General features: G+C 39.3%; 1 protein-coding gene and 1 pseudogene across 1 annotated transcript in view; both read right to left on the bottom strand.

The window, feature by feature from the left end:
- Positions 1-10,868, bottom strand: part of Znf41 (zinc finger protein 41) — a 34,519-nt gene extending 23,651 nt beyond the window's left edge. Inside the window, 2 exon segments of the mRNA XM_013506904.1 lie at positions 10,624-10,660; positions 10,729-10,868. Coding sequence (XP_013362358.1) covers positions 10,624-10,660; positions 10,729-10,868 — 177 coding nt within the window.
- Positions 10,869-14,467: 3,599 nt separating this feature from the next.
- LOC102007047 lies at positions 14,468-16,235 on the bottom strand (annotated as a pseudogene).
- Between the last annotated feature and the right edge of the window lie 7,270 nt (positions 16,236-23,505).

Genomic DNA, 23,505 nt, shown 5'->3' with positions numbered 1-23,505 from the left:
TGCCTCTTATCCCTTTCAAATTTCTTCCCAAGGATAAATTATAGTATTGAGGTGATATTTACTGTATATAATTTTCTGATTTTCTGTTTACTGGTATATTTTAGGTATACGTAATGCTCACATTCATCATAGGGAATTTGTACTTGTTCATGATATAGCTTGATTCTTTTTTATCCCCATTCCTCCACCCCTTTCAACCCCTCTTACCCTCCTTATTTACAAAAGCTTTGTTCCAATGTTTTCCTTCTTTTGTCATTTTTTTCTTTTCCCTTCCTTCCTTTCCCCCTCCCACCTCCCTGGTTCCCCTTCCATTTGAACATTTTCTTCCTGTTTCACAATATCTACTATACATTTTGGTCCTTTTTTACACTTCCAGTTTCTTACACCAGGGAAATAAAGAGGTATTTAGACATGTGTGTCCAATTTATTTCACTTAAAAGCACCATCTTAGGGTATAATCATTTAACTAGAAATGTCTCAAGTTTATCCTTCTTTATAGCACAGTTATATTAAAAAAAACCTATATTTTTTATCCATTCTTCAGTTGATGGGCATTTGGGCTGCTTCCAAGATTTAGCTATTACAAACTGTGCCACTACAAACATGGGTATGCATTTACCACTGTGGTATAATGCCACTAATTTTTTCAGGAAGATGCCAAGAAAGAGACTAGCTGGGTTGAATCGAACCTCTAGTCCTAGTTTTTAAAGGAATATCCACACTGATTTCCATTCTGGCTGCACCAGTGTATACTTCCACCAACAGTGGAGAAGGGTTCCTTTTTCCCTACAGCCTCGCCATCATTTGTTATTGGTTGATTTCTTCATAAAAGCCATTCTTTCTGAGGTGAGATGGAATCCCAACATTGTTTTAATTCGCATTTTTCATGCATATTATCAGATTATACTGCAATGAAATTGGAAATCAATGGCAAAAGAAGCCACAAAAACAGCATAAACACATGGAAAGTAAGTAACACCCTCCTGAACAACCAATGGGTCACATATGAAACTAAAGAACAAATTAGACAGTTTCTACTGTTAAACAATAATGGCAATACAACTTACCAAGCATTACCTTGATAACAAAACCAGAGAAGGATCCACCCAATAAGTACAACTACAGGCCGATCTCATTCATCAACATAACTGCAAAAATCCTCAATAAGGTACTGGCAAACAGAATGCAGAAAATCATCAAGAAGATTATACACCATGACCACGTAGGACTCAGCCTAGGGATGCAGGGATGGTTCAATATACACAAATCAACAGATGAATTAAACTGCATTAATAGAATCAAGAACAAAAACCCCATGATCATCTCAATAGATACAGAAAAAGCACTTGACAAAGTCAAACACCCATTCATGATATAAACCCTAGACAAAATTGGAATAGATGGACTTTCTCTCAATCTGATCAAAGCCATCTATGACAAACTAACAGCCAACATCATACTAAATGGTCAAAACCGAAAGCTTTCACTTAAAATCAGGAACAACACAAGGTTGTCCACTGTCATTACTCTTATTCAATATAATTCTGGAAACATTAGCCAGAGCAATTAGACAAGAGAAAGAAATAAAAGGAATAAGGATGAGAAAGGAAGGCATTAAAATATCATTATTCGAGGATGACATAATCCATTACATAGAAGACCCCAAAAACTCCACCAAAAGACTCACAGATTTAATAACTAAATTCAGTATCATAGCAGGATGCAAAGTCAACACTCAAAAATCAATAGTATCCTGTACACAAATAACAAACTCATTGAGAGAAAAATTAGAGAAACAATACCTTTCACAGTAGGAACAAGAAAAATGAAATGCTTAGGAATCAATCTAATGAAGTAAAAGACCTTTATTTTGGAAACTACAGTACTCTGAAAAGGGATATTGACTAGGATATCAGAAAATGAAAAAATATCACTTGTTCTTGGGGAGGAAGAAGCAATATAGTCAAACTGGCCATACTTCTACAGCTGTTACTCAGATTTAATGTAATCCTGATCAAAATACCAACAGCATGCGTCACAGAATCAGAGAAAACAATCCTAAAATTTATTTGGAATCAAAAAAGACCTAGAAGAGCAAAAGCAATTCTGGGCAACAAGGGCAAACCAGGGGTCATCACCATTCTCGACTTAAAGTTATACTACAAATCTACCATGATATAAGCAGCATGGTACAGGCAAAAAACAAAACCGAACCCCAGGATTAATGGAACAGAATAGAAGATGCAGAAATAACTCCAAGCACACTCAGCCGTCTTATCTTTGACAAAAGGGCCAAACACCTTCGCTGGAAGAAAGGCAGCCTCTTTAATAAATGGTGTTAGGAAAACTGGCCTTCTACATCTCAAATATTAAACCTAGACCCATGTCTCTCACCATGCACTAAACTAAAATCAAAATGGATCAAATATCTAAATATTAAAACAGAAACACCTAATCTGCTGGAAGGTAAAACTCTTGAAGACACAGGTGTGGACGACGATTTTATGAATGAAATCCTGACTGCACAGGAAATATTACAAAGAATAAACAACTGGGATCTCATATTAAAACAACAAAAGAAACCACCAATAGAGTGAATACACAACCTACAGAATGGGAAAAAATTTTTACCAGCTGTAACTCAGACAAAGGACGAATATCTAGAATATATAAAAACTGAAAAAAAAATCAAGACCCCCCTAAATTTAAAGGCCCAATCCAAAAATGGACATCTAATGTGAACAGATACTTCTAAGATGAAGTACAAACCGCAAATAACTGCATGAAAAAACGTTCAACACCACAGGTCATTTGAGAAATGCCAATTAAAACAACACTGAGTCTCACTCTAGAAAGAACAGGTATCATCAAGAAATCAACCAGTAACAAATGCTGATGAGACTGTGAGGAAAAAGGAACCATTCTCCACTGTTGGTGGGAGTGTAAATTGATACAATCACTATGGAAATCAGTATGGAGATTCCTCAAAAAACTAAAACTAGAGGTTCCTTTTGATCCAAATGTTCCCCTTTCTGGTATCTTCCCCAAATAATTAAAAGCATCATACTACAGCAGTATATGCACACCCATGTGTATAATACCAGTTTGTCATAGCTAAATCATGGAGACAGCCCAGATGCCCATCAACAGATGAATGGGCAAAGAAAATGTGGTTTTTATATACAATGGAGTACTACTCTGTCATAAAGAAGGATAAACTTGAGATATTTTTAGGTAGATGGATTCACCTTGAGAACAGACTTTTAAGTGAAATAAAATGGACATATGCATTTAAATATCACACTGTTTGTCTCATGTAAGAAACCAAAAAGGTAAATAAGGAGCATAACAGATGATAGATACTAGGAAGTAGGAAGAAAATGTTCAAATGGGAAGGGGAACAAGAGAACAGATAGGGTAAGGGAAAGAAGGAAAAAATGGAAACAAAGCTTATGTAAATAAGGAAGTGAAGAAGGGTTTAAGGGAGGGAAGAGAAATGGGGAAAAAGAATAAAGATATGTACAGGTACAAATTTCCTATGATGAATGTGATCATTATGTATATCAAAAGAGTATCAATAAAATTAATCTTAAAAAATGATGAGCTAGCATCACTTCTTGAGAAGACTACTTTTTCTCCACTGCTTTGCAGTATCTCCTGGGAACCATATTTGTGGGAGTCTCTTCCAGAGCTCTCTATTTCCATTGATCTATTGGTCTGTTGTTGGACCGGTACTACACTGTCTTTCTTAATTAATGTGATTCATTTTAAGTCCTGACATGTGGTAGAGTAAAATAATGTTAAATTAGACTATATTAAAATTCAAGACATTTGTTCTTCAGGTGACAAAATTAAGGCAAATCACACGAGAGAGAAGAAAACTGCAATATATGTGTATGACAATTAATATCCCAAATGTATCAAGAATTTCTAGAGTAAGGGCAACCGAATAAGACCAAGAAGAACAGGCACTTTACAAAGAAAATCTAAATGGTGAATAAGCATGTGAAAAGATGCTCCATTTCATTAACAAGGAAATAGAAGTTAAACTACAAGATAATTCTCTATATCTTCCAGAAATGGCTAAAATAAAAAAGATAGGAAATAGTCAAGAACTAGCAGTGACATGGAACAACTGAAAGTCACAAACTATTAGATTAATAATAGTAGAAACATTCTGGAAAACTGTTTTGTAGTTTTATTAGTGATGAATACATTCAATATCCTATGGCCCAGCTAGTTTCGTTTTCCTTCCCTTCCCTTCCTTCCCCTCCCCTTCCCACCTCCCCCCATATATGTCCCCAAAAGATAGGCAAACATGTTTACCAAAAGACAAGTACAAAAATATTCATAGCAGTTTATTCAAAACTGGAAATTTTGCAAATGCCTACCAACATTAGAATGGGTAAACAAGTTGTGGTATACAGTCTGTATCACTTAACAGTGGAGATACTTTCTGAGACATGTTAGCCCATTTCATCACTGTGCAAGCCTACAGTGTACTTACACAAACCTACATAGTATAGCCTACCACATACCTCGGCTATGTAGTACACATGGTCACCTATGCATTCCATTGTTGACTGAAATGTCATTATATAGTGTAAAACTATGTTTATATAAGTGAATACTATACAGCAATGAAAAGGAACAAATTGCCAGACACAGAATGCATGACTCTAATGAGCATTTACTTAAGCCAAAAAAAAACTTGACCCAAAAGAACATTGAAGTGTTGCTGTGTGATTTCATTTATAAAAAATTCCAAAGCATGTGAAATTACACTGACAGAAGTCAGGACATTGGTACTCCTGAAGAAAATGGTGGCTAGAAAAGAACACAAGATGGGTGGTGTTTCTTGAGAGCTAGTAATGAACACTTTTTCCTCTAGATGTGGCTATGCAGGTTTGTTTGTTGTGTTAAATCAAGTTAAACATGCATAATATGTACAATTTCCTGTATGATGTTATACTGTGATAAAGATTGTTTTCAAATTTTAATTTTTGCACAACTGGGGACTGAACCCATGACCTTCACACTAAGCTACATCCGCAACCCTTTTTATTTTTGAGATAGAGTCTCGCTAAGGCTCTGTTTCCAAGGCTAGGTTTGAACTTCTGATCCTCCTACCTCAGACTCTCAGAATGCTGAGATCACAGGTGTGTGAACCACTATGAGTGGCTGGCAGTAAGGATTTAAAGATATATAGTATATCAATCCAAGAAAATGAAAGTGGATCTGGGAATATAATTATTAAGGTGGAAATTAAAGTCCAAAACACTCAACAGATTAAAAAACACGGGAGGCTTGTTTTAATAAAGCATACACTACAGAAGGATTAACTTGCATAAACTTTTAGGGTCACTCAACATATGCAAATAAAACCATTGCAAATGTATAAAACACCAGGAAGTCTTAAAAACATAACTGTTTTTGTACTATACTTAACAAGTATTGGAGCCAGGCAAGGTGGCACACATATATAATCTCAGCAATCTGAGAGGCTGAGGCAAGAGGATCATAGCCTAGCCTGGGTAACTTATGAGAATTAGCAAGACTCTCTCAGTCAATCAATAAATAAGGGCTGAGGATGTAGCTCAGAGCCTAGGCCCTGGGTTCAATCCTAAGCACTGAAAACAACATCATTTTAATAAGTGTTGGTATTGAGGTTATGCTTTTTTTTCTTTTTGAGATAGGGTCTCACCATGTAGTTCAGGCTGGCCTCGAACTCATGGCACTCCTCCTGCCTCGGCCTCCTGAGTGCTAGGATGACAGACATACACTGCCACACCTGGCAAGGTTATGCCTTTTGAGGGGGTGGGTTTGGTACTGGAAATCAAACTCAGGACCTTGCACTTGCCAGGTAGGCGCTTATGCCACTGAGCTAACCCTGTAGTAGGTTATGCCTTTTGAAAAAGGAATTCGTTTAAGATGTATTATGTAGGGCCAGGGATGTAGCTCAGTGCTATAGCACCTGCCTGGCAAGCGGAAGGCCCTGGGTTTGATTCCCAGTACCAAAAACAAAACAAAAAAAAATGTGTTATGTACATGTACCAACTCCTTACAATGAATGCAATCATTAAGCACTGTAAACATGTACTAATAAAAATTAAACAATAAAATGAAAGGAATTTAGGAGATTTCTTTATATGTGTTAAAATGCTATAGACATTGTCTTGTTTAAAATTCAGCTATGAACACATTTAGAACTGGTGACTTTTTCAAACAGTAAATTTTAACTATTTTCTTTGCCTAACTACTGGTCTTACCAAATAAGGAGAGGATGGAACAAAAGTGGATAGCTCACAGATTGCTGGGGGGAATGTTAAATGGTGTAGCCACCCTGGAAAATATTTGACAATTTCTTTAACAAGTAGAATACTTTCCACATGACCCAGCAATTGCACTTCTGGACATTCAGCCCAGAGAAATGAAATCTTATGTGTACACAAAATTATACAAGATTGCTCAGGGTAGTGTGATTTGTAATAGTCCCTAAGTGGACATAACCATAATGTGCCTTAATAAATATATGATTCAACAAACTAATACATCTGTAAAATGGAACCCTACTCAGCCATAAAAAGAAACAAACTATTGCTATTGGCATCAATGTGAATGGTTTTCAAACACATTATGCTATGTAAACAAATCTCAAAACCTCATTTACTGTATGATTCTGTTTATGACATTATCAAAAGATACAGGATTTTAGAGATAGAAAATACACAACTGGTCATTAGGGGTTAGGGATGGCGGAGATAAAGACTTAAAAAGGTAATAGTTCAATTATCTTGATTGTGGCGCTGGTGAAGTGAATCAACACACATAACAAAATGACACAGAAGGGGCTGGGGATTTAGCTCAGCGGCAAAAGCGCCTGCCTGACAAGCGCAAGGTCGTGAGTTCGGTTCCCGGTACCGGAGAAAAACCAAAAAAATAAAAAATAAATAAAAAAATAAAAAACAAAATGACACAGAACTAGGCACATACCTAAAACCAATATCAAATTCTGATTTTTTTTTTTTTTTTTGGGTTTTCTCCGGTACCGGGAACCAAACTCACGACCTTGCGCTTGCCAGGCAGGCGCTTTTGCCGCTGAGCTAAATTCCCAGCCCCAAATTTTGATTTTTTATACTATGTTATAATCTTATGAGGTGCAACCAAATGAATACCATCATACTAGGGACCAAGTTTCCACGACATGAACTTTTGGGGGACACACTCAAACAATATCCAAACCAGAAGGATGGGTGTAAAGTTTCAGTTAGATAAGATGAATAAATTCTAAAGATCTAGCTGGGTGTTGTGGCTCACGCCTCTAATCCCAGCACTCAGGAGGCTGAGGCAGGAGGTTCGCTGTGAGTTCGAGGCCAGCCTGGGCTACAAAGTGAGTTCAAAACCAGCCTGAACTATATAGTGAGACCCTATCTCAAAAAGAAAAAAATTCTAAAGATCTGCTATAGCTAACAATAATGTACAGACATACCTTGCTACGTAACTGCTTAAACATACTGAATTTGGTGCTTGACACATTCTAACAAGAAACTTTTGTCCAAGTACAGTACTCATTGTTTGGTACTTGAAGCATAAGCTAGAACTTGTCAGTTGCCTTCTGACTTGCTACCCTTTCCGGCCAAAACAGTTTGGTACTCACTGTTTTTGGTACTTACTATATCTCCCAGAACCAATTAACAAGTACCAAGGTACCGCTGTATACTGCACACCAAAATTTCTTAAGAGGGTAGATTTCATGTCAAATGTTCTTACCACCATGAAAACAGTTAATAAAAAGATGAAGTACTGATAGATATTATAACAGGAATGACCCACGAAATCATACCATAAAAGAAGAGAGTCATAAAAGATTTTAATATGCCATTCATATAAAATATCTACAATAAATAAATCTGTAGAAACAGGAATTAAGTTAGTGGCTACCACTGGGACTGAGGAGTGGGATGAGGAATGACTGCTAATGGGTACATTGTGTTCTTTTGGGATGATGAAATATTATAAAATTAGATTCTGGTGATGGTTGCACATTCTGTAAAAATACAAACAAACTACTAAACTGTAAGCTTTAAATGGGTGGATTTTATGACAGATGAATTATATCAATAAAGCTATTAGGGAAAAAAAGATCATACAGCTAGTAAGTGACCAATGAGGGTTTCAACTCCACTACCCGGAATGGGATAGGTACTCAACAAACGTTTGTTGAATGAATGAATGAAAGCCTTTCACTGTCAAATATAAAATGTCCAAGTTATTTTCATTAACATTAGCAACAAGATAATAATACCCTCTATCAAGTATCATTCAACATTGTTCCAAATGCTCTAACTCACCCAAAAGAAGATAAGTTAATAAATATTTGAAAGGAAGACTGAATATCATTTTTAATTGGATGTGATATCTTACAAAACAGGCCATAAAAAGCAACTAGATTTCATATGAAAATATGATAATTGAGTTGGGTAAGAAACAAAATTACATAGGGCCGGGGATATAGCTCAGTAGCACAGTGCCTGCCTGGCTAGCAATGAGGTCCTGAGTTCGATTCCAGGTACTAAAAGAAAACAAAAAAACAACGAGGAAAGAAAATTACAAAAAAAAAAATCAATAGATTTTCTCAATGGAAATAGAAAAAATATGCTATTCACAATGATGATGACAAAAGCAAAAATAAGGTAGCTGAGAATAAACTTTTTTTTAAAAAGGTTCTAGACCTGTAAGAAGGAAACTGTAACATATTATAGTGTTAATTATTATTCTTGAAACTAGATAAAATTGTTTTAACATTTTTATTAAAAAATAAACCTTCAAGCATATTAAAGAAAACAACAACAACAAAAAGAACAGCGAGAGCCAGGCACAGTGGCATGCACCTGTAATAGCAGCTACTGGGGAGGCTGAGCAAAGATAATCACAAGTTTGAGGTCAGCCTAGCAAGACTATCTCAAAATAAAAAAATAAAAAGAACTGGGGGTATAGCTCAGTGCTACAGCACTTTTACCTAATGTGTGTACGGGCACACCTGGGCTCCATGCCCAGCACTGGGGAAAAAAAATTTTAAATAATAAAAATTTTAAAATGAGGACTGGCAATATTTGATATTAAAAGTACTTCCAAGTGATTATAATTTCTTAAAAGGAATAAATATCACAGAAGAACAAATCAGAGCTCAGAAATAAAAAAATATACATTTGGGGTTACATGTAACAGAAGTGGCATTTAACTGAATTAGAAAAAGGTTAGTCATTTAACAACTGCTGCTGGAAAATTTGCCACCTGAACAGAAAATACAAATTGATGCCATTTCCTACCACACACCAGAATAATGCAGTTGTATTAGAGTTTAAATTTAAAAATTAAAACAATAAAAATGTTACAATATATTTAAGGCATATATTTGTTTAACTATGAAATGAGTAATTTTACTTCTTATCCAACTGAGAAAAAGGTAAAAATATACTTACAACAAATAACAGATATTAATAAACTTGCAAAAAACACAAATGAAAAAACAACAAAGGATATGAAAAAACTTTACGTATATTTCAATAGTAAATAAATAAGAAAAATGTTCAATAGCGCATTTTCAGGAAAATGAGTATCAAAGAAAACTAGATACCACCCACCTTACTTGGTGTTGAGAATGAGGGGGGGAAAGGTAACAACATTCAGTGTGGGAAAGAATCCTGGAACAATCACTTTTATATTTTGCTGGTTGCAATTGCAATTTCACGAAAGTTTTGAAAAATGATTTGGTGGCATGTATTGAATTTAAAAATATCCAACCATGTACCTAATGATCAATCAGACAACAGTCTCAGACCACAATTTAGAAAGGAGTAATAAAAATTCCAACATTTTGGGAAATCAAACTCTCATATCTAAATAACACAGGAGTCAGAAAAATCACAACAGAAATTAGAAAACACTCAAAGTGGGCTGGGGATGTAGCTCCACTTGATAGGCCCCAGCCTATCAAGTATGTATGAGGCCCTGGGTTTGCTCCTCCGCATCATCCAAGGGAAAAAAAAAATAAAGCACTCTATAAGTACAGCAGGAATGTTACATAAATTTTGTGGCAGGTAGCTAGCTACTGCTCTTAAGGAAAACAATTCGCCGGGTGTGGTGGCGCACGCCTGTAAACCCAGTACTGGGAAGGCTGAGACAGGAGGATCGTTCAGAGTTCGAGACCAGCCTGGGCTACAAAGTGAGCTTAAGGCCAGCCTGAACTGCATAGCGAGACCCTGCCTCAAAACAAAACAAAACAAATAAAAACAGAAAAAGGAAAAAAATTCATAAACTTAATGCTTAATAAAAAGAAAGTGAACAATTAATATGATAACCATTCAGCTTAGGAATTTAAAAATAAGAACAAAAGAAAAAAACCAAAGAGATAAACCCCCACCCAAAGGCCCCATCACTTTCCCCGCAGACCCCATCATTCACTGCGAATCCCAGTCACTCTCTCCACCTTCCCACAAATGACCTCAGAGACGCCCCACCACTCACTCCACAGGGTGCCATCACTGAGTACGAAGTCCAAACACCCCCATGATTATCTCATCTCAGTGCTTCACTGGCCCTAAATCCGCCTGTTAAGCTCACTTGCAGAGCCTTAGGTCCTGAAACTGCTTCGAGACCCCTGCGTTTGCGGGCTTGCTCTGCACAGGCTCAGGGTCAGCTCGGAAGCGGCCGCTCCCCCGCCTTTACGCCTGGCGCGCTTGCTCTGTGTCGGTGCGTGCTTGTGCGCGCGCGTCGGACGAGAGGCGGCCTTTCCGATTTTGTTCAGCGACGTCGTCCGGCCGGGAACCCGGCAGACCCCTTGGGAGTGTCTCTCCAGGAGTCGCCATATTGGAAGGGGGATCATTTAGGGTGCGCAGCCCGCGGTTCCCCATCCTCCTCAGTGGGATTCCCTGGGGGCCGAGACGCCAGACCTTGCCCTGTGCCACTAGGCTTGCCCTTCCTCCCCCACAGCCTCCAGGAGGTAGTTAACTCGGAGGCCTTGCAGGCCAGGCGCTTTGCTTTCTCAGCGATCAGGCGCTGCGGCCTCTGGCATTCTTTCCCGCGGCGCCTCGGCTTCTTTAAACACCCCACCACCTTCGCGTCGGGGCGGGAGACAGCCCCCGCCCTCAGCCCCGCCCCCCACGCTTCCCCTAGGGCCTGGGCGGCCCCGCCTCCTCGCCCGCGGCTCCCCGGTGTTTGTGCGGGGCCGTTTTGGCTGCGCCTCTGTCGAACTCGGGCTGCGGAAGGTCCCGGCTGCAGGAAATGCGGGTATCTTGGCTGTCACCGAACCTTGCAGTTGCCTGGGGCGGGGGCTGGTTCGCAGTGTCAGACTTAGGCTAGGTGATTCTATGCCGGGCAGCCAAGATCTGTACAGGGAGCCATTAGGGTGTGAGGGCGACTTCAGTGTGCAGCATCTTGGCGCAGTTTTAAACTCCAAAAATTAGCCTTTCCTTGTACCCACTGCTAAGTTAAGGCTAAAGTTTTCTTCCGAAGGACCTTTTTGTTGTATTAGTTTGGACTTGATTTGCAAGAGCGTTTGGTTTCAAGTGGTGCTTTGTAACTGCCTTTTTGACCCTCGAATTATTTAGAAGCCCGTTGTCAAAGTAGGAAAAATCATCTGAGACTCAGGCCACGGGAATAGGTGCTTTTTATTTGGGGTATTTTGTGGTGTCACCTGGAAGGTGGGGAATGACAGGAATTTTATTCCCTGAGAAGGAAACGTTTGGTGGGCTTTGTTTGATCTGCAGAGGTGGAAAAGCTGCCCAAAGGCACTGCTGCTCTTGGCCCAGGTCAGTCCATGTGATCTGCTCAAAGAGGGAATATAGGAATGCAGATGTTACAGGTCCTGCCAGGCAGAAAGTTAGACATTAGCAGGCCTGGAGACAGGTGACTGGGGGATACATGAAAAGCAGAGAAAATGTGATCTCCCCCCATTTCTTCATTTTCTTACTCATTAGCTATAAAATCCAAACAAGTGTATGTTTTCAAACTTAATGCCCAACAGAAAGTAACGCCCCTGAGCATGCTGTTAAGGCATAGGGCCCATACAAAGTCCAGACCATGAATGAGGAATTGGCATAAACCTGAAGGTCTCAAACAAAGTAAACATTCCATCTAGGGAGTAAACAGCAACTTTTATCCCTCTGAAGTTGGTCGGATAGCCCATTTTCCTGCTAAAAGAACAGTGACCACAGGGAAAGAAAATTATATTCCATACAGACCTATTTAATCATACAAATGTAGTCTGAGCCTTAATTTATGCAACTACCATCTTGGCATTTGCCCACCTTCATGCTATCTCTCTGACAATTTTACTTTGCAATAAACTCTCAGTATACTGTAGGATTATCTAAGTGTCTTGTCAGAAATCTTTCCTTGAAGACACAGACAACCAAGGAGCAAGCATCACCTGTTCTTGGTGTTAGTATCAACTTCCCCGTGACATTTCTTTTTTTCTGATTCTGGGGATTGAACCCAGGGCTTTCACACTGAGCTACATCTCCAGTCTTTTTTTAACTTTTTGAGACACGGTCTCACTAAGTTACCCGGGCTGGTCTCACACGTGGGATCCTCCTGCTTCAGCATCCCTATTTGTTAGAATTATAGGCATGTGCCACCACACCTGACTCCTGACACCATTTTTTATTTCTCCGCACAAAAGTTATTCCTTATGTCAGTGATTTCTCCCCTAGTTGATTTGTGGCCTAATAGTGTTATTTTAGTGATTTTAAATTTTAAAGTTGATGAAATATACCTGGAGTCTCAAGTACAGAGCCAGTTTTCAAAACCAGTTTACATTTTGATTGAAAGGACTACATTCAATTTATTTATTTTTTATATCCATTGCAAGTTTATTATGCATTAGGAAGCTTAACCTAAAAACCAACAGCATAGTAAAAACATATGCTATCTCTTTTCATGACTAAGCAGGTTTCAAACTATATTTTCTTTTACATGTATTGTCAGTACATAATCCTTTATAAAAGTTGTATATTTTTTCTGTCAATACAGTCATTACATTTATAAATACAAGATTTACACAGCACCCCAGCAAAAATTAAAACCTTTACAAATATCTACATATATTTCATACCTATAAAACTTTCAAAAGACTGCATTGTTAAAGGAAGGCGCTAGTTAATGGTCCATTTACTGTGCAGCAAAATAAATATAAATCTGTAAAGTTGTCTTTGTCCATAAAACATCCCCCAAAATTAGCAAGACCCTTATTGTGAAACTGAACTTCACTAAACCCTCATACTTTATAAAAGAATTTAAGGTGTGTATCCCATGAGATTCAGAAGTCTGATAAAGAGACTGAGAAAGATTAATGGAAAAAGAATGCATACTACGTAGCAGTTAAGGCAGGTGCCTGATGGATGAGAAAAGTTGGGGAGGAGGACATGGGCAATGTGGAAAGGAGCAAATAGTGATAATGTATTATTATGAGGGAAATGAGATATAAACTCCACTGGTGTCCAGTAACTAACTCTCAGCCTCTCAGGAATGTTCAAATCATTAAAAAAATTTCTTGGAAGTTTAATCCTCCAATTTCTTCATTGCCACTAGTTTTTTGGGTTTTTTTTGTTTTGTTTTGTTTTGTTTTGTTTGTTTTGTTTTTTTTTTTTGAGACAAGGGGGTGTTGCTGTGCTGCTCAGGCTGGTCTTGAACTCACAATACTCCTGCCTCAGCCTCCCAAGTAGCTGGGATTACAGGTCTGCATCAGCACACCCAGCAAGATGAGGTTTTGTTTTGCACTGTACAATCACTGCAGATCTGACCAGGATACTAAATCCACTAATCTGATTTGCTACTTCAACATGATTTGAATTTGTAAGAAAGATTTCCTTCATCTGCTAAAGGTGATCACTAATCAATATTATTATTTATTCTAGACAAGCATAGGAAGACGAAGGGAGAGTAAAACTAGTATTTTTGTTTGACCTTTGAGTAAAGGCCACGGACCCTTCATACTGAGTGATAACTTTTAAGAGTGGCCACTCGTCAATACCTGTGGGCTAAAGGGTATCATCCAGAGGAGGATGAAGGAAGGAAGGAAGAAGAGAATCTTTACCTGAAATCATGCCCAAGATGGCACTTCCACAATAGCCCTGCACCTTCTCCTGAGAAGGGTATAGAAAGATTGCTGTCTGTCTTACTCCAGTCATTAAAGGAAAGCCTTTTCCTCTTCTGAGACAAGGTCTTACTGTGTAGTTCAGACTGGCCTTGAACTTGCTCTTGTAGTCCAGGCCAGCCTTGAACTCTTGTGAGGGATATGACCTTTTCTATTTGAGTTTCAAAGTCTGGACTCCAGATAATCTTGAGACTTGCATACTACTTACAGAGAAGTATTTCAAACCCTACCTTGTGCTAATGTAAAAATAGAAAAAGAATGGAAAAGAACAGGAAGAACAAGAGATGGCGGCAGAGGGATGAAGGAATCATTTATCAACCTGGCCCAAAAGGTGCTGCTCGTTTCACCCCTCCAGCACCATGAAGTCTCCATGTGATGTGGCTCCCTTGAAGGCTCTGAGAGAGGACCTCTGCAGAACTCCCTTTCCTCCAGTCACAGCTCGTAGCCTAACTCCCAGGCTCCTCAAAGGAGGAAAGCTCCCAGATGCTGTTGTCTCGCAGCAGTGATTCAATATCCTCATCATTGCCCCATTCCAGGGTGTTAATTAGGCTACCACTGATGCAGTTGCTAAGTTTTGGAGCTCCACTGGCTTTACGGTATTCAGGGATAAATAAGGCAACCAGAAAAGACATAAAGACCATACATGTTCCAAATAAAAATGGTGGGCCTGGGGTGACAGCTTCCTGTAGGGCACCACTGCCAGAATTCAATTCTAGGCCCAACTCAGTCAGTTCAACGTGGAACATGTAGAATACGAAGCCATGGAGTGCTGGCCCCAGGCCATTGCATAGTCCTCTTATTCCAGTTATGATGCTCTGGGCAACTCCTTGGTGATCTGACTCTGTGTTCCGAGAGACGAGGGCACTGACTGCTGGGAATGTGGTGCTGGACATGGCGGCCACAATCCCTGCCGCCCACATCATCCAGGCTTGAGATCCAAAACTATACCATGCCAACTGCAGTATCTGGAAGCCCAAGCAAAGGAGAACAGTGTTCTTATTCCCCAGTGATCTCATCAAGGTGCTAAGAAAGACTGTCTGAGCCACAATAGACAGAATTCCTACCATAGCTATGAGTACTGCAATTTTACCAGACCCAAAACTGATGACCTGCTTGAGATATGCAAAAAAACTTGAACACTGTCCAGCTTCAGGAAGATATGAAAGGAACACGGTGATAAAGATAAGTAAGACAGTAGAATCTTTCCCAACTTTCTACGAGGATGCAAAAGGGTTTGCTTGTTTCCAAGAAATCTGAGCTCCCCAGGAAGCTGGCTTAGTTTCTCTGGCAAAGATTCTGGAACAGCCACCAAGATGAAGCAGATGTCCAGAAGAGCCACCACTGTGGCCACCGGCACCACAGGCTGTCTCCATAACGGGCAGAAAGGTATGCTCCAATGGCTGGGCTGCTGACCAGGCTAGCTGCAAAGGTGGCTGAGACCCATCCGTAAGCAATACTTCGCTCATGCTCCTGAGTAATATCAGCTACATAGGCAAGTATCACAGAGAATGTAACTGAGATTCCAGATACAGAAATCAGTGCAAAATACCACATGGGCTGATCCTCATCAGTGGACTAGGGAAGCAGGTGAAGAAAACCGTGCCCAGGAGAAAAGGCTTCCTTCCCCACACGTCTGAGAGAGCGCCTATGAGTGGGCATCAGAAAAAACAGCAGGCCCTTTACACCTTGAATGAGACCATTCGTGAAGAATGTATGTTGAGAAAATGTTTCATGTAAAACAGCCAACATTGGAGTTGTCAACAGGCCCCATGCAAAGAATTCAAGGAAAATGACACTAGCAGCATGGTAAACACTTGGTCGGCCAACGCCTTGTAGCCAGCTGCCACCAGCGGCCTGCACGCCCGCGCGCTTCTCTGCCCTGGCTCCCACCTCTGGCAGCCGGGTCGCCTTCCCCTCCGGTTCCCGTGGCAGCCCGGTGCTCAGGCTGCTCCCATGCCCGTGCCTGCTTAGGGTGTCCCGGGACGATGGCAATGCCATAGAGGCCTGCGGGTCGGGCGGCAGTGTCAGGGGGGACTCTGAGAGCAGACCCGAGGCCAGAGCCACACAGGACACGAGGAGAGGCCAGCACAGACCCTGAGCTCAGGCTGTCAAAGGAGTCAGTGCGGCCAGGAGGTACTCCATCCAATTTAGTTCAGTGTTTTCTTTGTGTCTATTGATTCAGTCTGTTAGTTGAGCTGTTTAAAATGTATATATCTTTATTGATGACTTTGCTTTTTAACTCTGAATCACACAGACAGAAAGGCTGAAAATCTTCTGCTGCATTGTTAAGTTTTCCTTGTACCAGTCAATTTTTGCTTCATATATTTTGAAGTTTTATTATTAAGTACAGATTAAGGGTACTTTTTTTGTTAAATAAATACAGCCAAATTCTTTCCGGAAGTTTGTAACATTTCCTACCCGCACTGTTTCTGAACCCAACTTAGTTTATTCACTGGGAAAAAGGTCTAGTGAATCAAGGAAAAATTGTTGGGGCAAGAAAAAAAAGATTTATTTGGTAAGCAAGCAAAACTGTTCACATAGTGCACTCTCATCCCCAAAAGAGGCATCTTAACTCAGCTTAACTTTCAAGCTCCTTTTATCCTTAGGCAAGGAGGAAAGAAAGAGGGTTAGGTTAGGAAAGGATTGATGACTGCACATTTTAGGCATTGCTTGTTGGTATCCACGTGATCACGAGGTCATGATGCCCATATAAATCTTGAAAATGTCTTATTCTTAGCATCACAGTCTACAAGGGGAAGAACAAGGATTGGAGAAGTTTTAAGTATATCACTTTTGTTGTGCCAGCTCCAGGCAAACATTGCCTCAGTGAATAACATGTCTATATGCAGAGTTCGGCAGACACAGTGTGATCCAAAGGTTGAAGTAGCAAAGGAGACAGACACAGTATAAAGGCACAAAGCCCAAGGTTTTACACTCTGTTTTAGCCACCCATCAGACATCTGCACAAGACCAAGCGATAAGAGCTTTTGATAAAAGTGGCCTTCAAATCCTTGAAAAGTAACCTAAGCACCTGTAATTATCATGACTCACACCTCAATTATCAGAGGTGTGATTTACATAAAAGCTTGAGGAGACTAATGTATTGTTCAGCTGTGTGATCTCCAAATTTAGAGATTTTTCAAAGTTAAATAAAATTAAGTAAAGCAAATGAAGCAAGAGCATGTATTTAGGTTTTTCCTCAGTCCACCACCAGCAAAATGTGTGTTTCTCAAGGCAAATTTCCTCCAGCACTGGATGTTGATGCTATCCTGAATTTTTACCATTCTATGGCCCAGTGGTATTTAAGCAGTTTAGTTTGTATTTTCCTGACAATTTATGCAACTGATCTTTTTTTGTTTGTTGGTCACTTAGTACAGAAAACCCATCTAGACCTTGCTGCATCCAGAAAAACCCACATTTGTAATCGCATGGAAAAGTTATTGGAATTCTAATAAGTTAATTCCAAACTACCATTTCCAGTGCAGAATAAAGAGACTAAGGCATATTTGTAGTGGTGGGGAGCCAAAGAGCTCCTAAGTCCAGTCAGAATAATAGCTAACCAGAACGGCCACAACCCAGCGTCAAACCCGGGTTTTATTAATTTGTGAAGAGGGGAGTGGCTTGAGGATGAGTGACTGTGAGAATGGCAGGAAGTGTGTGAGTGCTGTGAGCTGGGCTAGGTAGGAGGCAATATGCAGAGAGAAGGATATGTAGAAAGAGTAATCTACATAACAGAACAGCTGTTATTTTGAGACAGGGTCTCACTATGTAGTCCAGGCTGGCCTCAAATTCATGGTGATCCTCCTGCCTCAACCTCCCAAGTGCCGAGATTGCAGGTATGTGCCCCACTACTCAGCTTCTCTGGGCAACAGGAAAGTAATGCGATGACAGGTATAAGTCAATACCTGTAAATAATTTGAATCTCATCATATTAAGAAGCTTTTGCACAGCAAAAGAAACCACCAAGAGAGTAAAGAGAAATTCCCACAGAATGGGAAACTATTTTTACCAGCTATTCCTCAGACAAAGTACTAATATCTAGAAGACACAGAGCTCAAAAAATCAGACCCCACAAATTTAAATGCCCAGTCCAAAAATGGGCATCTGAAATGAGTAGACACTTCTCAGATGAAGTAAAAACAGCAAGTAAATATATAAAAAAATGTTTAACACCACTGGTCATTTGAGGAATGCAAATTAAAACAATACTGAGATTCCATCTCACTCCAGAAAGAATGGCTATCATCAAAAAAATCAACCAATAACAAATGTTGGTGAGGCTGTGGGGAAAAAGGAACCATTCTCCACTGTTGGTGGGAGTGTAAATTAATACAATCACTATGGAAATCAGTATGGAGATTCCTCAAAAAACTAAAACTAGAGGTTCCTTTTGATGCAGCTGTTCCCCTTCTTGGTATCTTCTCAAAAGAGTTCAAAGCATCATACCACAGCAATATATGCACACCCATGTTTATAGTACCACAATTTGTAATAGCTAAATCTTGCAGACAGCCTAGATGCCCATCAGTGAATGAATGGATAAAGAAAATGTGTTTTTTACATAGAATGGAGAACTATTCTGCCATAAAGAAAGATAAACTTGAGATACTTTTAGGTAGATGGATTCACCTTGAGACCATACATTTAAGTGAAATAAATTGGACACACACATTTTTTTTTTCTGGTACTGGGAATAGAACTCACGACCTCACACTTGCCAGGCAGGTGCTGTGCTGCTGAGCTAAACCCCCAGCCCAGACACACACATTTAAATATTGCATTGTTTCTCTTGTGTGAGAAGCTGAAACTATTAATCAGGACCAAAATGGGTGATAGATATTGGAAAGTAGGAAGAAAATATTCAAATTGGAAGGGCAATAAATGGAGGGAGGAGGAAAGGGAAGGAAGGAAAAAGGGAACAAAAAGCATAGAAGGAAAAAAATGGAAATAAAACTTTTGTTAATAAAGAGGGGAAGAGGGGTTGAAGGGAGGGTAGAGGAATGGGAAAAATTAATCAAGTTATATCATGTATAGGTACAAATTTCCTCTGATGAATGTGATCATAATGTACACGTAAAATGTACCAATAAACTTAATAAAAGAATAAGGAGAGGAAGAAGGGTTGAAGAGCAGGAAGAATGAGGGAAAAAGGAAGAATCAAGATATATTATGTACCCCACAAAAAGATCTATTATGTACAGGTGCAAATTCTCTATGATTAATGAAATCATTACATACATCTAAAGAGTAACAATAAAATTAATGAAAAAAGAGGCAAAGAAGGTATCTAAATATTGGTTAAGGAAACAATCCAACAGGAGGAGATAATAATTATTAACATATATGCACTGAACAATAGTGCACCCAATTTCATAAAACAAGTACTACTGGACACAAAATATCAGATAAATGTCAATACAGTTATAGTACAGGACCTCAATACCCCATTGTTGCAAATAGAAAGATCAACTAAACAAAAATATCAACAAAGAAATATGAGTTAAACCAAACCTTTGAACAAATTGACATAACAGATATCTACAGACTGTTCTATGCAACAATGGCAGAATGTACATTCTTCTCAACAACACGTGGAACTTTCTCCAAAATAGACTACATACTAGCCCAAAAAGTGTGTTTAACTGAATGCAAAAGAATCAAAATTGTATCATGCGTATTATCAGATTGTAGTGCAGTGAAACTAGAAATCAATGGCAAAGAAATGATAAAAATTATGCAAACACATGGAAATTAATACACTCTTGAATAGTCAATTTTTAGAGAAGAAATAAGACAGTTCTTAGAATTAAATGATAATGCCAACAAAACATATCAGAACTTATGGGACACAGTGAAAGCTGTTCCAAGAGAGAAGTTCATAGCTGTAAATGCCCAAACCTGAAAAATAGTGAGGCCAAATAAATAAATAAACTAATCATGCATCTCAAGATCCTAAAACTACAAGACAATCCAAATCCAAAGATAGTACACAGAAGGAAATTATAAAGAGCGTAGCAGAAATCAATAAAACTGAGACTTAAAAATACAAATAATCAATTAATCAAAGAGCTGGTTTTTCAAATAAACAAAACAAAATAGACAATCTCTTAGCCAACCTTACCCCAAAAAGGAAAGAAAAGACCCAAAACAATGCAATTAGAAATGAAAGGTTGAAATCACAATGAACACTGCCAAAATCCAGAAGATACTTAGCAACTACTTAACAAACCTGTATGCTAATAAACTAGATAATTCAGGGGAAAATGGATAGATTCCTAGATACATATGAATTACCAAAACTGAACCAAGAAGATCTTTAAAAAAACCTGAATAATTGAATAACAAGCAATGAAACTGAAGCAGTAAAAACCTATCTACTAAGAAAAGCCCAGGTTCAGATGGATTCACCACTGAGATCTACAGGCATAGAAAGAGTAATCACCATTGGGCTTCTTGACAGCTAAACTTGGGGTATTATAAAGTGACTGACAAGGCACTAAAAGTCCATAGTGAAAGAATTTATTTATTAATTTATTTGTAATTTATTTGCTTATTAGTTAACTCGGGCTTTAGGATGAAGGAAATACTGCTTATGGTGTGGGAAGGCATGAGGATCTTTTAGCTTAATTACTACTGAGGTAGCAGTAATAGTAGGTGTGTCAGTGCCTCACACCTGGGGTTTAATAGCAAAACCAATTAGGATAGAGTCATCCGCATTGCCAGGAAAGAGAACAATTGCCATATTGTGGGGCTGCTAGGCAAGCCAAAGATAATTTGAGCCCCCAACTTTGTTAATAAATCTCAGCTAAGTAAAAGCACTGAATATTTAGCCATTACCAAGAAGGCATAGGCAAGGACAAAATCATTCCATAAACAGTACAGAGGAGGAGTAAACATGTGGTCATCAGAGTCCCATTGATACCCATAACCTAGTAAGAATTGAAAGCCAATTGTCTGGGATAGGAGGTAGAATATTATAAGAGGCCCCACAGTTGAGGAGGGAGCCAGTGATCTTACCTGTGCACCCAATGTTACCCAAAGCTCCATCCCATTGATGGGATCAGGCTGGGAGCCTACAGGAACCTCAGGCCTCCTCATTCCAGGGACAACAACTGGGGCTCTGGACTGAGGATTCTTTGATCCTTGGGACAGTAAACCCTCCAGTGCCCTGTCTTGCCACATTTAGGGCCAGGTGACTTCGGAAGACACCCAGCATCGGGGAAGTCTCTGTTCCAGTGGCTATTCTGTGGACAGACGTGACACTTATCAGTTAGCTTGCTCTCCTTGGGGGTAATATTTGGTCCCTGTAAGGCAGCAAGAAGCTCTGCATGCTTCTTTGTCCTCTTGCTCTCGTTAATCTTAGCTTCCTTTCCCCCTGTTTACTCCTTCTCTATATCCTGGTTACTTAAAAAAATAAATTAAAAAAAAAAAAACAGAATTAGCAGTGTTTAGTAAGTCAGTGATAGGAGTTTCAGGTCCCAAAGACATCTTTTTCAGTTTCCTATGAATGTCTAAGCTGACTGGGTAAGAAGTCTGTCCTTAAGGAACAGTCAGCTCTCATAGCAGTGAGAGTCAGTCACAGTATGTTCTCCATAGCTTCCTTAAATCATTCAAGGAATACTATTGGATTTGCATTTGGGCCCTCGTCGGTAGTAGCCAATTTAGTTTACCATTTAATGACCTTTAACTCTTCTAGAATGCAAATTACAAAATGTCTGCAGTGCTGCGTATCATCGATGTAATTGTAATCCCAATTAGGAAGGTTTATAAAGACATCTTCAGGCCCTATGGGGTAACTATCATATAGAATGTATGTGTCATCAGCATAATGTCTGGTCCTTGCAGTTACTTAGAACCTTTCTGAATCTTTAAGTCTGTCCCAAAATAATGTTGACGTCCAAGGCTTCTATGTATTTCTCAGTATTAGCTGAAAAACTACTCAAAGCCTGTTTGATTGCTTTAGGTCTTGCATAGAGAAAGGTTGTTGAGCTCTAACAGGTCCAAATTCATCTAATATCTCCCAAAAAGGGCATCATATATACCCATAGAGTCATAGCATTTGCTGAGGACCTTAAGTAAAGAGGAGCAGGCCCCTTTTTGTCTGAGTTCTGAACATTAAGGTTATCCTCCCATTCACAATGTGACTTGAGAGATGGAAAGTCACCCAAGAGAGGGGGTTCCATTTCATTCATAAGTGCTATTACACCTGGATCTAACTTGTACTGGAAACATAAGTCAGCATTATCCCATAAAGCAAAGAAAGTTTGCACATAAGATATGTCCAACCATTTTGCAAAAGAGGCCTACATGGAGTATACTCATAGGATGCATCAGAGAGGAAAGTCAATAAGACACATCTGTGAGGGGAAAAACAAGCTGCTTGGAAAGAGGGTCTCCCTTCTGAGAAAAGAGAAATAAACTGACAGAAGGCACAAAAAAGTCCTTCTTTTCCCACCTATAGACTAAGGATCAGGAGTAAAGCATCCTGATTGAGTCTCAGATCTGGACAGTCAGCCAGTCTCAACTGGCCTCTGCTCTTTTCGTAACTACTGGCAAATTTAAGATGCCTCTCATCAGCTGTACATTAGTTTGTATTCTGCCAATATCTGCACGGACAGAGACCTGACAGTCATTTCCCAATACATGGACTGATATATACCATGTAACATATACCAAAAGACTATAGCTATTTTAGAATCCATTGGCACACAGACCAGACTTAATCAATACTCAATACAGAAAAAAAAATCACTCTTAGAATAGTAGTACATATTGCAGAAAATTAGAAGAACTATTAACAGTATGCTATCCTCTGACCAAAAGCAGTGTTACTCTTGAAAGTGACAGAAGAGATAACAGAAATTTGAAAGCCTAGGTATAGAAGCTGGTACAGAATGCCAAGTAAACGTAATATAAAACAAGCTTCATAAACATTATAGCCTGAGACATCATATTGCCTATAAGGTCACCTTGCCCAAGGCAAAATGTTTTACATATTTTGAAACAACTTCAAGCCGATAGGCTGCTGAAGCATAGCATAAACAGGGAAAGAAGGCTCATGATCTTACTCCTACACGCAGTGGGAAGATTGTGTCTTACCACTCTGTCAATCAGTGATCCACGTCGTGGCACCAAAGGACTGGCGAAACAGATTTCAGACAAGATGCATAGGCTTTTGGATAGAGTATAGGTAGAGTTTATTATAGAATGTAGATTTTTGGAGAGAGAGAGGAGAGGAGAGGAGAGGAGAGAGACAGAGATAGAGAGAGACAGAGAGAGAGAGAGAAATATCTTCAAGCATAAAGGTGGGCATGGACCAAGATGGCAGTTGCACTGAATATGGTCTCAGG

The sequence above is a fragment of the Chinchilla lanigera genome, unplaced genomic scaffold (assembly GCF_000276665.1).
Source record: "Chinchilla lanigera isolate Chin_1 unplaced genomic scaffold, ChiLan1.0 scaffold00115, whole genome shotgun sequence".
Taxonomy (NCBI): Eukaryota; Metazoa; Chordata; class Mammalia; order Rodentia; family Chinchillidae; genus Chinchilla; species Chinchilla lanigera.
Note: the sequence above shows the minus strand (reverse complement) of the source record. Positions and strands in the feature narration are given on the sequence as shown.